General features: G+C 41.4%; 1 protein-coding gene across 1 annotated transcript in view; it reads right to left on the bottom strand.

The window, feature by feature from the left end:
- CADPS (calcium dependent secretion activator) overlaps positions 1-16,377 on the bottom strand; it is a 445,139-nt gene that overhangs the window by 49,252 nt on the left and 379,510 nt on the right. The window contains 1 exon segment of the mRNA XM_039880531.1: positions 15,835-15,918. Coding sequence (XP_039736465.1) covers positions 15,835-15,918 — 84 coding nt within the window.

Below are 16,377 nucleotides of genomic sequence, written 5' to 3'. Positions count from 1 at the left end.
CTCTCGTTTCACTCCACTCCGGGCACTACTACAGTGCAGAAGTAAGAGCTTGGGGTCAGGATTCAGATGCCTGGGTTGGCATGCGGTTCCGTCACTCACCAGCTGTGGGCCAGGTAATTAACCTCTCTAACCATCAGCTTCCTTCTTGGAAAATAGATATAATGACAATAATACCGCCTCATATGGCGGGTATAAATTATTAATTTAAAAAGTCAGATTTCTTAGGTGCTTAGCACGTGTAGGACACTATTCTAAGCATTCGACCTCTATTCATTTAGTGCATGCAAAGGATTAAACAAGTTCCTATATGTAAAAACCTTTGCAAAGGGCCTAGCACACAGCATGTATTCAAAAAGTGTTGGCTATTATTTTTGCATTCTCTTTTCCTTTCATTTCCAAAGAGACTGGTTTGATTGGTCAGGTTCCAGGGTACAGACTGGGCTGTGTTCGCTAGTGGGTGGGGTCAGTCAACCTTACATATCTGCACACAAGTATGATGCTTCTTTTTCACGGTTACAATGCTTCAGGTAAGAGCGTGCGACTTACCTGCAGTAAGAGGCCTGGTGGTCTAACTCAGCTCTTCTTTTATGGCCCTGTGCAAGGTTATGATTTAGACTGACTTTCTTTCTATACCTCTCTGGCTCCTCAGGCCTAACTTCTTAGAAATAGATCCCTGGAGACCAACATAGCTTCTAGAGGTCTCTGCATTGAAGTGTGGACCCAAACGCCAGTTCACAACCTGATAGCTTGTTTCCAAAGATGCTTGCCATCAATTATTTGCTACTTGTGTGGGCATGCCACTCTCTCATTGAGAACCGAAGTCTATTCCTCCATCCCCCTTGAGTCTGGGCTGACCTGTGACTGCTTTTACCAACAGAATATGCTGGGGGGATGGGGGACTCCATGCCAGTTCTGAGCCTAGTCTTAGGGCTGGCAGCTTCCACTTCCTCACTCTTGAAAGCCAGCTGCCATGTAAGTGCAACTGAGCTGGGACTACCATGTTGCGAGAAGCCAAGCCATGTGGAGAAGATCGGCAGGATGAGACCCCGTATGGGGAAAAAGAAGCCACATGGAGACACATCAAGGTATCAACAGTCAGCCCCAGCCCAGTTCAGGCTCTCGCTGGATGCATCCAAGTGAGTGACCTCAGTCAGTGCCACATGGTACCAAAGAATCTTCTAGCAAAGGTCTTCCTAAATTCCTAACTCACAAAATTGTGAGCAGTATAGCAGGACTGTTTTAAGCCACTAATTTTGCCATAGTGTGTTATGCAGCAGTAGGTAACCAAGACATTCAAGAAGGTGTTACTGTTATATTTCCCCAACTTTATCCATTGCATGTAGTTCTCTGGAGGACACTGTGAGGAGGCCATAGATGGTCTAGGACAGGATTTGGTCATTCCTGAGTTTCCTGGCTATAAAGACATTAATAAGCAACCTGATTTTCACTTAATGGCATTTATTGAGCACATACGAAGCACTGTGCTAAGAATCTCAGCGGTCCCTAACCTTTTTGGCACCAGGGACCGATGCTCCTATGAGAATCTAATGCCTGATGATCTGAGGTGGAGCTGAGACAGTGATGCTAGGAGCAGCTGCAAATACAGATGAAGCTTTGCTAGCTCACCTGCTGCTCATCTCCTGCTGTGTGGCCTGGTTCCTAACAGGCCATGCACAAGGTGGATTGGGGACACCTGAAGTACTTTGTCTATAATTAACTCAATTAACTATCATTGTAGACCATTAGAAGTCTCATTTCACCATCTCTGATTCACAGATGAGGATGTTGAGCCTCAGAGAGGTTAGGCAACTCTCAAGAGGTGAACCAGTAAGTGGTAGAGCTGGAATACAAGCCCAGGTCTGGTTACAAGGTGCAGAGTCCTTTTACTGCATCAAGTTGTTGATATTCTGAAAATGATGTGTCATTCTAAATCTATTTCTTTCCTACCAACCACCTGGGATCTAGGAGAAGGGGAGCCTACTTTGTGGGACGTATAGGGGCTTTGGGTCAGACATATCTTGGTTTTAATTATGCTCCATCACTTACTAGTTGAATGAGCTTGAGAAAAACATTTACCATCCCACAGCTTCTAATATCACTTTCAAAATGAGGATAGCAACAGTATCTTCTTCAGAGTATTCTTGTGAGGCCGAACGGGTTATTATATAAAGTGCTCAATGCAATGCCTGGTACACAGTAAGATCTCAAGAAGCATTAGCTAATATTATTACTAGTGTTTAGTTCACTTGTGGTTAGCTGGAAGTTGACAAATGTGTTCCCATCTATAGTTAATAGACCAGAATAAGAGTGGACCAACTATGGCCCTTGGGACCAAATCTAACCTCTTGCTTGTGTTTGAATGGCCCACGAGCTAAGAATGGCTTTTGCATTTTTAAATGGTTGAAAGAAAATCAAAAGAAGAATAATATTTTCTGACATGTGAAAATGACAGAATATTGACATTTCAGTGTCCATAAATAAAGTTTTACTGGAACATGGCCACATCCATTTATTTACATCTTGTGTACAGTTGCTTTCATGTTATGGGGGCAGAGGTTGAGTAGCTGTGGTAGGGACCATATAGCTTGTAAAGTCAAATATTTACTCACTGGTCCTTTCTGACTTCTGGACTAGAACATGACTTAAATGGGAGACAGTGAGGTGGCAGAAGAATCACAAAATACAAATTTCTAATCCTTATTTGACCATCACCTAGTTTACTGATCTCTGCCTAACTGTTGGCCTCATGTTCTTATCTATTATACTAGGGTGCCAGGCTAATTGTTTTCTCCAGATTTCTTCCGGAATTAAAAAAAAAAAAAGTCTGTGACTATTGGCTGGTGTACGAGGCAGGTTCTAGTTAGAATGTGGGATAGGAAACACTTCCCACACCTTGGAAAGGTTATAAATACACTAGCGATAAAATAAAAGGCTATTACTATTTTAGTATTAATGAGAGATCTGGAAATGAGGCTTTAGGAAAAAAAAACTGTAGTAACAGGGAAAAGGAAAAAAACATTAGAGATAAATAAAGACCATTCACACAGGTACCAGACAATGTAGCCTGGTCCAGTGGGTAGGTAGACTTGGCAAAGAGATAAAAGGATTACAATAGGCAGCATATGTTGAGTATTTACTCTATGCCAGGCACTGTTTTTAGTGTTTCTCATGTACCACCTCATTTCATATTCCCCAGCGCCCTTTACTTGTAGCCTCCTCATCTGTAACTCTTTGGGATGTTGAAAAGATTGATGGAGATGATATACAGAAAGGGGCATAATGAAAGAACATGGCGAACCCTCAGTGCCTGCTAGCTGCTATACCACTCTGGTTGGGATTACTAGGCCAAAGGAACAGGCTTTCTGTGATTGGGCGGTACACTCCTCTGCTGATTTGCCCATATCCTCACTCAGCCACCAGTTTCATGCTCTCCTTTTGTGGTAGAAATGAAACGGGCAGGGTTTACATCTAAGCGCATGTAGCCCCTGCGATAAGCATCGCTCTGTCCAATAACTTGAAAGGAGCAGTGACCACATCACCGATAAACAGTATCTAAAAAAGTATGTGAGAATTTCTAATGGGGGTTAGAGGCAGTATAGGGAAGTGGGGTCTAGAATTGGATCACATGGGGCCAAAATTTCTAGCTCTAGCATTTAGGAGACAACTTATTTAACTTTTCCATGCCTCACTTTCTTCATCTACTAAATGGGGGTAATAGTACTCATCAGAAAATTGTTGGGTTGTTAACTGAGTTCCTACAATGGTTTTTAGGGCATGGTAAGAATTACGTGTCAGTTACTACTGCCATTTCTTCTGGAAAATCAGGCTGTTCTATATAATCGGACTTGTATATTAAGCTTAGTCTCACTCTGCATGATCCAACAGCTACATGTGGCGATTTAAATTTATGAATTAAGACAAAATACAGTTAAAAATTCAACTTTTTAGTGGTACTAGCCACATTTCAAGCACTCATGAACCACATGTTGCTAGTGGCTATTATATTGGATAGTTCAAATACAGGATATTTCCATCACTGCAGAAAGGTCTATTGGACAGCGCTGGTCTAGACTTAGGAGACATTCATAAATTTAGGTTGTTACATTTTTAAATGATAAGAATGAAGAGATTGTCATTCCATTCCCATGTTAGAACAAGAGATCAATTGGAGGGTAAAGCAGGGTAAGGAAAAGGGCATGGGTGTCCATAGCCTCATCTTGTGGATAAAACAAGAACTAAAGGTGGATGGATATAATTTAAAGTTATAGGAGTGCCAAGAAGAGCAATATACATAATGGAACAATGTTACAACTGTAACAGGAGGAGGGAAGAAGAGAAGTGGAAGATGGTTAAGTGGGCTAAAGCTCTAACTATTACAGTAGGAGGTAAATCTCTATAGCAATAAATTTAAGAATAGTAGATAAACAAAAAAATTGTTTCAAAGGGTCCCTTCTGGGGTAAGAAATTGAGGGTGGAAATGGGCAGGACAGAAAAATGATGCTTTTAAAACAATTGTTATTACGAGTGTTTCTGTACTATTTTATCTTTTAACCACCTATATGTATTTTCTTTATGAAAAATTATTGAAAAAAGAACAAAACAAGTATTAGAATTTTTAACATTCTAGTAGAGAAAGGAATTTTGCAGGAAGAGTGTATCTTTTCCACGGTTATTTCTTGACTGAAATTAGGATTCTGCGATATGTCCTCTACAAAGGCATAAGCAAAACCTAGCAAAAATCTCCCTCAACACATAATCTGGATGCTCTAAGTGCATCTTGGGAGGAAGAATAAATTGCAAGTGCCAACTGAGGGACCGACTGCTTGGGGGAGACAGAATGTGCCAGTGGGTGGATGTACTGGGACTGTGTGTGCGGGTGAGCCTGAGCAAACCTCAGTGGCTCCTGCTTGGGGCCAAGTGACAATTACAGTGAAAGCCCCTTCCAACACTTTCCGAAGACTGGAGAAAAACACAACCCTTGAAGTATATCTGGAATCATAGACAACATGAAGAATTCTCAGAGCTCTGTCACTGGAGGGGCTGAAATGTCCTCATTGCTTGCCAAAGATCAATGGCATTTCCGGCCAACTGTGAAGTGCTATGCCCACGTAAGCACCATGTAGATGTTACATAGACGCCCAGCTTCTATCACTTTCCTTTTTAGGAGAGCCAGAGTTTATAAATCCTGTTTTTACAGATGTGGGAATTGTGACATCAAAAATCTTTTATGGGTAGCTCGCCAGATGGCCGTTGCTTAGAAAAATGATCACTGGCTTTCAAAATTTGATTCATATTTGAAAGAAGAGAGTTAAGCATCGAAATGTTTTAAAATAAGCTTCCCCTAAGTTGCCAGTGTTAAATGGAATGAGCATTAAAAAAAATTTCAGGTAATAGAAAGAGAATTTGGATTCCAAGTCTGGATGCTCACTCTTACTCTCTCAGCTATTGGCCATGTGACTTTAGGAAAAGCAATTGTTTTGCTTTCTCATAGACAACGTAAAAATACTTGATATATAGTCACATAAAAATATGGATGCATTTGCCAACGATTGAATGCCTGACTTACACTGCCTTATTCAATTCTTGTAAGAACCTGTCATCTCATTTTACAAACAAACTGTGGCTCAGAGAGGTTAAGTTGTTTTCCCCAGAGAACACAGTTAAGAAGTGGTAGAGCTAGGATCTGAACCCTAGTGGGTCTGACTTTAAAGGATCCACTACTGTATTATGCTGCCTCCTATACTGCCCTACCTTTTTCACAAGATAATTTACCAAAGTCTGAAGATAAAATCCAAATGATGACTGTGAAAGTATTTTGAAAACAAAAAGTATTATATTATGATGATATATACTTATTACCATGAATAAGACCTCACATATAATTATCAATGAAATGATCATAGATATTCTAAAAAGACCACTGAGGGCCACTGTAGAGCTTCAGAGGGGCTGAGGGGAGGTGGGAGAGAGCCTAGGCTTTCCTGGAAAGTGTCCTTAGGCAAGAACACGAAAACCGTGAGTTGCAGAGCTGCTGGTTGATTGCATGGCTTCTGTGCATGTTCATAAATATTGATTGTGATTAAACTATTATCATAGTAATGAGGGTAATAATGCCTCCTACAGCCCTTCCCACCACACTACTCAAAGTCCCTACCTTTCATTAAACAAAGAGCTGCTGGCACTGCTGGGGAGTTGGGCAAGAGGCAGGGAAATGATCTCTATTAAGCAAAAGCATTCTGTTCCATGCACCGATTAGGAGCTGCAGGCTCATTAACGAGGAGAATTGTTCACATCTCCCGTTGCTCAGGGTACTGTGCTCTGAGACTGAGTCCAGGAAGTGTATGTTCTCATCTCTCTTCCCCCCTGGGGCTTCCGAACAGATGCCCGATTGAAGTAGACCTGTTTTTCTTTCCAGTTTCCCTCATTTCTGTCCCAACTTCTTATTCCCAGAGAGGATTTCTGCAAGGCTCATGGACTCCTTCAGACTCACCCTTTTAATGTTGCTAAGACTTAACAATGGTTGCACGTTTTGCCTGGCATAAGGCTAAGCAATTTTTAAGTAATTAACCCTCACAATGATGGACAAGGTGATCATTGTCATTTACAAGTGAGGAAACTGAGGCTCAGAGAGGTTTAACAACGTCCTAAAAGACCCACAGCTGGTGGCATAATGGAGCTGGCATGTAAACACGGTCCCTTGGACACCAGGGTTTCCCCTTTTAACAACACTACTGCTTTTCCATTTGTCTGCATGGCACACATTCATTTTAGAAGAAACTCAGACGTACAAATTGGAACGTTTTAAGTTTTAAAAATCTCTAAGCAAGCACAAAGACTTATTTAAATTTGATGATAAGTGGAGGCTTCTTCCCACCTCTGGCATTTTCAGGTTTTGCTTTGCCTTTTAAACAGCTCTCAATACCAAGAAGTCCAATAGAACAAAAGCTCCAGGAGGCCAAGGGCTATGTTTACTTGTGTCCCTGGTTTCTGCATGGCCTTGGTGCTGGGCAATGAGGGCTGTGTTTTCATTACTGAATAGCGATATTTCTGCGTGAAGGATCACCTGTCACTCCCGATGCCTCACCCTTCTCAGCCTGAACTTGAGGGTATAGATTGTTTACATCTCTGCTGTCAGCAGCAACTTGTCCATCATAGTCAACTTAGATCTGCTACACAGTGGAAAGGTTTTTTTCTCTCCCCACTAACCCCCGCCTTCATCTCAGACAAAGAGAGGGGGAAACAAACAAATGGATGAGAAAACAGGTCTGGATTCTGTGACCAAATGAGCTGTTCAAGTCATTTTTCTCCCCCTGTCTCAGTTTATACAACTGCAAACTGGGTCGTTTAGAATGTATTGCAACTTTCCAAACTTCTGGCATCAATGCTGCCTTTTTGATTTTGGCTATTGCCCATATGCCATCTATATTACATTTATTTACTTAATATTCTTTAAATTGGCTCACTTTTTAAACACTTAATTATGAAAGGAAACTTTATATCACTACCATAAATGGAAATCAACATTACTCTTAATAAGAGAAGGTGAAAATAAATATAATATACATAAAATAATTACATTCTAGGTAGACATGGCTGCCTCCTGAGAGTGCTGAGCCTGGGGGCCTGCCCTCTCTCTCTCTCTTTCTCTCTCTCTCTCTCTGTTACACATGAAGATCTTAAATTTTAGAGAAGTGTAAGAGATAAGCACTCAATGGAACCTTTCTGCTTGATATAAGGATAAGAAAGAATATGAAAAAGAGAATAACTGTACAATGTGATTAGTGTTATTTAATGCTGAGTTGTAGTATCTGACATCTTCTTAGGTACCGTGTAGCACATGCTTGGAAAATACTCAGTGATATACTAATACAAAGGCTGTGGAGAAGCAGAAAGAAGGAGAGAAGAAGAAACCACCGCCCTGGTTGGTAGCCTTTGCCGATTTCAGTGGTGCAAATTCCTCTACCACGGTCAGTTTTAAGCTACCAATGTGATATCACTAAATGAGGAGATGGGAAGAGATGCAGAGAATTGGCTTTCAACAGCAGGTAGAAACTGAGCACATCACTGGAAACACTGAACCAGAAAATCTCAAAAGTTCCTTCTGCTGTATGCACTCTAGGTAGTAACTTCCAGATAACAAAGATAAAGTCTTTTTAAACATCTTTTCATATTTACAACTCTAGCTCAGTAATGTACATATAGCAGTTATTTAAATTAGTGGCTGAATAACTGATTCTAATACTCAGAGACATAACCACGGTAATAACAATATCTAACAAGTAGTGAATGCTTACTCTATTCCAGGCATAGAACATTTTCTCATTTAATTCTAACAATAGCATATGATATAGGGTTTATTATTATTCCCATTTCACAGTTCAGTAAACTGAGGTCAAGGGTTAATTAATCTAAGATTATATACTACTAAGGAGCAGAAATGGACAAATAAGTTTATTAAAAAAAAATCTGCTTCAATCCAAAACATGCTTGGAATATGGGATTTTCAATTCTGGTTAAGCAAATATTTTGATTAATAAAGAGGTATTCCAGAGACCATGTATGAATGAAAAGTTCTCGAAGAATGAAAACTTTAAATGCTAAAAATACACTAAGCTTAATGGAAAATATCTTTGATGAATTGAAGTTTTGAATGTAAGAATGTGCTGAAATAGAAGTTCTAAGAGAGTTTTGGTTGGTCCTATTATAGATAAAAATTTGGGTTGTTTAGAAGAAATGATTGCTATGCTAAGGACCGAACAGGTGGGAAAATCGTTAGTTAAAAGCAGCAGGATCATTTAAAACTTCTTATAGGTTTAAGCCAAAAGTAAAGCTAAGAATGGTTATTTGTGAAGCACCCACAACACGCCAGATACCATGCAAGGCTGACTGCTCACTTTATTTCTACTTGTCCTGTCAGTTCCCTGAAGTAGGCATTAGCATTCCCACTCTCCAGATAAAGAAACTGAGGCTTGCAGATAATCAATTACTTGCCCACATTTCGGTTAGTCTGGGCTTCACAATCACATCTCTCCCTCTAACTTTCTAGTGATAAACTTCCCACTGCATGCGGTTCAGAGGTCAAGTCAGAATCTCTAACTTTTAATTTCAGAGCAATTATTTCCTGTTTGAAGCCATGTACATATTCATTAGGTATTTCTTTCATAGCTGACATTTCTGTGACCTGGTCTCTCAGCACCTCACAGTCTGAAAAAAAAAAAACCCAAAAAACTGCATCTGTGTTTTGTTTGCTTTGATTAATAATCACCTATCTACCAAAGAATATTAAGAGAAATGGTTAACTTTGGATGCTTATTTTTTTCTTCTGAAAATCTTCTGAAGGGTTGCTTTGGACAGCAGGTATGTTAATTGTCAACTGTGTTTTCAATGCATGAGCTGGAAATGAGGATGATGTCCTACTAGGTGATAAAATTATCTGTCATACATCCCAAAGTGGACGTCAAGTTCTGAAACACTGGGGAGCAGCTGATGAAAGAAGTTGGTAGGAGACATGGCAGATCAGTGCTTTATAGTTCATGAGCATTGTGGGGCACGGTGTTTTTGTTGGTCCATGTGAACAAAACCCATTAGACAAAATAAAATTTGCCTTTGAATGACTGACTTATAACAGGTAGCCAGTCTCTCTGTGGCCTCTCTTAACTTCTCCAGCTGAATCAATTTTGATAATGTCCTCGAATAAACCCTTAAATTCCATAATCCTGGGCAAACTACTTCATGATCAGGCTCCTGACTAGCTCTTTAACCCCATCCCTGTCATTTTCCTTTTCCTGAATCACAATGAACTTCCAGTTCCCAAAATGTACTAGATCCTCTCTTTTCTCTGAGTCTTTGTACCTTAGAATACTCTTTGTTTTCCACTGTGCCAAGGGAAATTTTACTTATCCCTTAGGCTTCAGCTCAAATGTCATTTCCTTCATGGCCTCCCAAATGAGGTTGGGTTGCTTTGGGTTTTGGTCCCATTTCATTAGCTACTTCTTTCTCCGAATAATTGTCACACTTATAAATTATTTGATGAGAATATATCTCCCTCATGGGAATACACAATAAGTACATTGTCCCTCTTATTCATTGCTTAGCTCCTAGTTCCTAGCACATAATAAGTGCTCAATAAACATATGTTAAATGAAGGATGGACATGAAATTGAAGATTATCTGGAAAGCACAGAGGAAGTGGGGGAATTTTGAATGTCTATTCCTTCAGTTTTATTGCAAAACTGATTGCTGGGCAAACTATTTAGAAAATAATTTTTGCTGGAACAATGTGAGAAATGATGACTCTTTCCCATAGGAATGATATTAGTGAATAGTTCCTGGAAGAGTTACTAATTGACTTCATTTATGGGTTTCTGTGCCTTTATGGGAATAACACTCTGGTGATGATAAAGGAGTAAATCTAAGTCTTAGGAGCGGTGTGACTTTGGACATATTACCCAAGATCCCCCATCTGTAAAATGAGGATAATAATTTTATCTATTGCATAGGGTGATTGTGAGGATCAGATGAGAAAATACATGTAAATCACTTAGCACAGTGCCTGCCACATGGTATGTGTTCAATAAACATCAGCTATTACTACCATGGTTGGCACCTCTACTCTGCAATGTAGAAGCCAACTGACTTGAATCACACAAATTCAACATCTGATCACTTGATGATGTTATCCTCTGAGAGTGGCTCAAGACCTCTCTGTCTGTACCACCATCTCCAGCCCACACTCTAAAAAGCCATCTTTCCCATTCTGGGCAGTCCCCGAAGCCAAAGCAAAAATGGAATGCATTGGACACAACACTAACAAACTATTGTGAACACTCACCCCACTCTAAAATCTAAACTGCTTTCTGACCAAAATGTTCTGTGGACAGAAATGAATTTCTTTGATTCATTTCTGGCTTTTGACCACAGATGCATGACATCAAGAGCTCTGCACAAAAGTGGTCGATGGCTGCTGGTTGATCTAGGCTAACACCAGCCCTGGTTGTGGATTCTAGCAAGAAGAAACATGTTTACTTTGTTTCATTTCTAAGTGAGGCAAAACAAATAAAATGCTGGCAAAGGGAAAAAAGTATGAATGAGGGTAAGTTGAGACCTAGGAGATTGGACTATAATAGGGTTTAGGCCTCTGAGAACCCTAAAATGGGCTTTATGGTCCCTGTCCTGAGATGCTTCCATGTCATATTGTGACCATCTCAATATGGCGAACTCTAGGAAACTTCAGAGGATTTGATGTAATTGTTCTGGTGTCAGGGGTGGGGGTGGCCGCCTCTTACATCTTCACTCCTCCTTGGAGCCTCCAGGGTTTGGAGAAAGGGCGGACACTGATCTAGCTGGAGGGCTTAACCTTTCTGATCCTCAGTTTTATCATGTGCAGCAGAGTGTTCTTGAGATGGCATTGTTCAGAGGATTCACCAAGAAAAATCTATTTCAAGTACTTAGCCCTGTGCCAGGCACTTAGCAAGTGTTTAAAGAATAGGAGCTGTAGCTCTCATAGCTATTTTAGACTTCGGAATTCATCTAATATAACTGGCATCATAGTACACTGAAGGGAATTAAAAGCTAAGGTGTGGTCTTGTATGGTCACACAGCTCCTTGGTGAGGGGCAGAGCTGGGGTCCCATTCCATGTCTCCACTCTGGGCTGTCTTTTTTGCTGTACCCCACTGACTCTCAGGACTCGTTTACCTCAGCTGAGCTCCTCAGTACATCACTGTTCTCGAGCCTTCCACCTTTGCCTCTTCATGTGTCCACCTCCAACATTCGCACGATCCCTAAATCCTGCTCCTGTTACCTCCAAAATATCCTGTCAAAATTCCTCCTGCTTTCCTGCCTCATGGACCCTGTAGTTATTCTGTCCAGAAGATTCTCCCCTCCTCTTTACCCATGGCTGGCCCCTTTAAGTTTCAGCTCACACGTCTCCACCTCAGAGAGACTGTCCGCAACCATCCTAGCCCAAGTAACACCGTCTCGTACCTTCCCTTTCTCTCTTTCTAGTTTGTGGCCTGTACGACACTTCCCCTACTCTATAATTTTCTTTCCTTTTCATTGTCTGTCTTATTTCCTAAACGTAAGCTTACAAGGACAGAAAACATGTGCCCCTAGCACCTAGCACAATATATGACATACAGTTGCTCAGTAAATATATGTTGAATGGACAAACGAATGAATGAATGGATTCCAGAATCAGCATATTGGTTAACATCTGGATAGAACCAAGGAAAGGATTTTAACTTGCTGGGAGAGGCACCTGGGTACCTGCTTGTCCCCCATCTTGGCCTCCTAAAAGAACAGCGTGAAGCTACCTACAAATAGGGACTCTTGCAAACAGGCAACCCACACAAAAGCACATCTTGCAGGCAAGGGAAATGGGCGGATAGTTGCTAATTGCGACTTCCAACTGGGCTGATCTTTCCAAAGTTCCAAAGGCGCCTGCCTCCATAAATCCCAGGCTGCTACTGCTGCTGAGGCTGGGGAGGGAGGAGAGGAGGGGTGTGCTTGGGCGCCTCTCGGGCTGGCACGAAGAAGCCACATCTCATCCTCCCTCCTCCCCCCAGCTCCTCTCCAAGAGAGGAAGCAATGCAGATGGAGACGAGAAATAAATATTCCTGCCTGCTCTGTGCCACTGCAGACGTTTTCCAAAATGTCTGGCTTGGACCATGAAATCAAGCCCACCCAGGAAAGGAGGCGCTCAGCGGGAGAAAGAGGGGGAAAGGGTGGCATATTTGTCGATACTTGTCAGCTTTCTGGGGGGCAGAGCACATGGCTCATACTTGGCAGCCCTGCTGAGGTGGGGATGTGGTAAGTGCACAGTAATACTTGAAGAATTGAATCAGAAATGGGAGCAGAGTTAAGAAAATCCTGCCAGCATGTCAGCACTATCTCTATGCCTCTGTCCAGGGTCCCAGGACTCACGTGTGGTTCTCCTATCATTGACGGCAAGGCTCTTTCCGCAATACCTGCTATCTCTGCTCAACCCTTTACCTTCGCTCCACTCCAGGGTAATCAACACAACTGGGAAGACTTCTGCAGGAAGTCTTCAGAGGCCCTTTGAAATTTGGGCTGAAGCTCAGAATCCACGTGTGGAGATATTCCTGCCACCTCTAAGCACAGCTCGCGGGCTCCAACACTGGAATACCAGCAGGAGATGAGAACACAGGCTGCAAATGATAAGTGGGTGCTTTTGGCCTGGGGGTGGCCAAGTGTGTGGGAGAAGTGTCACTAAGGAAGGGAAGTTATAGGCCCAGCAACAGGCACTGAAGTGTTCTGCAGTGGCAGGGACTTCGCTAGGCATGCTGGGTGACTGCAAAATGTCTCAGACAAGGGAGCTGAGAGGATGAGAATTTCAGCTTGAAAACTCCTGCACAGGCTGTGCTAGGTCTTCTTGGTTTCAGATACTGCCGTGAGGATCTCCTTGGTACTATGTCCTCGATATCACTGCCACTGGACCACCTTTCGCTAGTCCTCTTGGTAAGTCAGTAATTAGGATGGACTCTCAGTGGATTGAATTCTGCTCAGTAAATCACAGAGGAGCTTTCCTGGTTTTCACTGGTTCAAGTCCAATGCAGTAAAAATGGTTGCTCGAAATGAAGACTCAAAGAAAGTGATATCTTTTGTGGGTGTCAGGGAAATGTTTTCCAGAAATGTTGCATTTACTTCTGCCTCTTTTCACTATTTCCATGACTGCACTGAGAAATAAGATTATCTAATATTTCCCACTCATGTGCCCTGAATCCTTCTTTATGAATCTTCCCCACTCATTATTTGCCCATCTGCCTTCTAGTGCCAGGCAAGTGCCAGCTGAATCCCACTCTCTTCAGGAAGCTGTTCAGTGGTGGGGGAAAGCTGGCAAAGAAGACCTGGGTTCCTGTCACCACTCTGCCCATTGCTGTGTGACCTTAGACAAATTACTCCCCCTCTCTGGGCCTTGGTTTCTTTGTTTGTCAGAGAGTGGGTTGGACAGGTTCCCTTTCAGCTGTGACACATTACGGGTGGTTCTACAGAGTGAAATCGAATAGAATTCCTATTGTTACCAACCTCTTCGCACCCCATCTTTGCCAATAAATTCCAGGGACTGGGGTCATCGTACTCTCTGAGATTGAGTTCAATCCTCATACCTGGGAAGGTCAGAGCTGCATATCAGGACAAGGTGGACATGAAGATAAGTGGATGCTCTCTAGAATTGTTTCAAATGTTTTCTGTCTCCATTTCTCTTAGTTCTCAGGAAATCTAATGTATGGGTTAGGGAAGACCAAAGTAGGGCATATTTGGAAAGAACTTGTATGCACGTATGTCTACGATGTTTTATAATCATATTAGATATCTTTTATAAATAATAGCTGCCATTTATCGAGGCCTACTATGTGCTAGGACTATGCTAGGTTCTTTCGCTTATGTTATTATCCTCATGACAGATCATTATGGAAGACATTATTTACTCCCACTCCCACGCAACATCGGTAGTTGACTGTAATTAAAACACACAAGCAAAAAGCAAAATGAAATAACAGCACATTTCTCTAAAGCCAAAACTGAAACTAAAGCAAAACTTAGAGAAAATGAGGCTCAGAGAGGATGAGACACCTACTAAAGATCACACAGCTGGTTAATATTGCTAATGGGATTTGAACCCAATTTTATTGGATTTGAACCCAATTTTATTGGATTCCAAAGATGATGATGTGCTACCCCCTACTTTGTGCTGGGCCTTGTCTTGGCATTCAATGCCCTCCTAGGAAATTTTTCATACAGAAAGGCTATTTTAAAGACCCATAGATAATGGGTCCTAAATTGATGGCCCTTCTTACGGCATTGTCAGAGGAGAACGGCTGGTCTCAGAGCCAACAAGCATCCTGCCATCAAAAATGGCAAGAAAGCATGCAGCTGCAGTGCCCGCCTAACACAGGAAGGGTCGGAGAACCGGGCCCCAAAGCAGTCCTTTTACAATGACCATCTCCATTGATCACTTACCTCCAGAGAATTAGGCTGGCTTCTGCCCACCACTTAACTCAGTTCTATGGTCTTACCCAATCCTGGCACAGAATAAGAGCCCCTCAGAATTTGTACAGACTTGATCATCTGTGCCAGATGTGTCCCCAAGCCCAGGCGGGTCAGAATGAGCGAAACAGCCAGGAGGGAGCTACAGGAAACTGGCAAATACATATCGGCTGTGGAGACCGCTGTGACTCAGCTCCAGCAGACTGCTGCTATGCACATACACAGGCCCAGTGCTGCTGACCATCCGCTTTATAAAGACAGTCCTAGAATACAGACTTCTCTGTGGCTTCTCCTGATTTTTAAATGTGGGCAATTCGGTTAAGAAAAGTGTACCTGAAGCAGTGAGGACCAATTAAAACATATTTACAACCTCTATGTGACCTGTAGGTCTCCATTCGCAACCTGTAAAATTAATTTTCACCATTTACAGATGAGGAAATGGTGGCTCAGAAACATTAAATGATTTGCCTAAGATAGCTAAGTTGGGCTCAGGCCGGTAACTCTCTCTCAGGATACAAACATAGAGAGACATGTGTGTGTGTGTGCATACATACATATACCTAAACACATAGTGTATATTCACAGATGAAACAGAAATGATTTTGGATTACTTGCTGTTACAAAATGTCCTGCTTATTCTCCTAGTGTTATTATATACTGGTAGTTGACTGCAATTAGCATTCATATACAAATCAAAAAGAAACTGACACGACGGCATTTCTCCCCTATGCCAGCTCCTTGACATTTATGAGATAGTTTTAGTTTTAATATCCATTTGAATTATTCCAAATTTCCTTAATAAAAATAACATTGTAAAGCTCTTTACTTACGGTAAATGACAAAAAAGAAGAAAACAAAGTCCCTTCGTCATATCTGGATAATTTTGCCAGTACTCCTTCCAAGATAGTAACGAACTAGTAAAACAACAAAACAGAAAAAAAATTATTATTTCAAACTATAATTGTTCACAACATAGAGCAACACCTTCCGACCACATAAGACCAGCATTGAGCTCTCTGCTCATTTTTGCATTCTATTATTCGAATTCAGCCTTTGGGGAAAGGAATAGACTGCCTTTACATAGAAATATTTGACTTATCCGGCTTTCTCTTCATTATTATGTGATTGCAAATAGAGAGTGTTACAGAAGTGCAAAGTGACAAAATATTATTGAGTTGCATATAGCATGCGATAATATTAAATGCACTTTTTAAAATCCAAAACTGCGCAAAACCGTTTTTTTACGTTACATATTAGCACTACATTTAATCCAATCTATTTTTATTTGTATTTTATCAGTAATTTGGGGGAAACAGAAGTTTAGCACTGGCAAATATAAATGTCTTCCCATTCAACATTACTTAGTTAAAATT

Source organism: Pteropus medius, unplaced genomic scaffold (assembly GCF_902729225.1).
Source record: "Pteropus medius unplaced genomic scaffold, Ma_sr-lr_union100, whole genome shotgun sequence".
Taxonomy (NCBI): Eukaryota; Metazoa; Chordata; class Mammalia; order Chiroptera; family Pteropodidae; genus Pteropus; species Pteropus medius.
The sequence above is the reverse complement of the archived record's forward strand: the minus strand, read 5'-3'. Positions and strand labels throughout refer to the sequence as shown.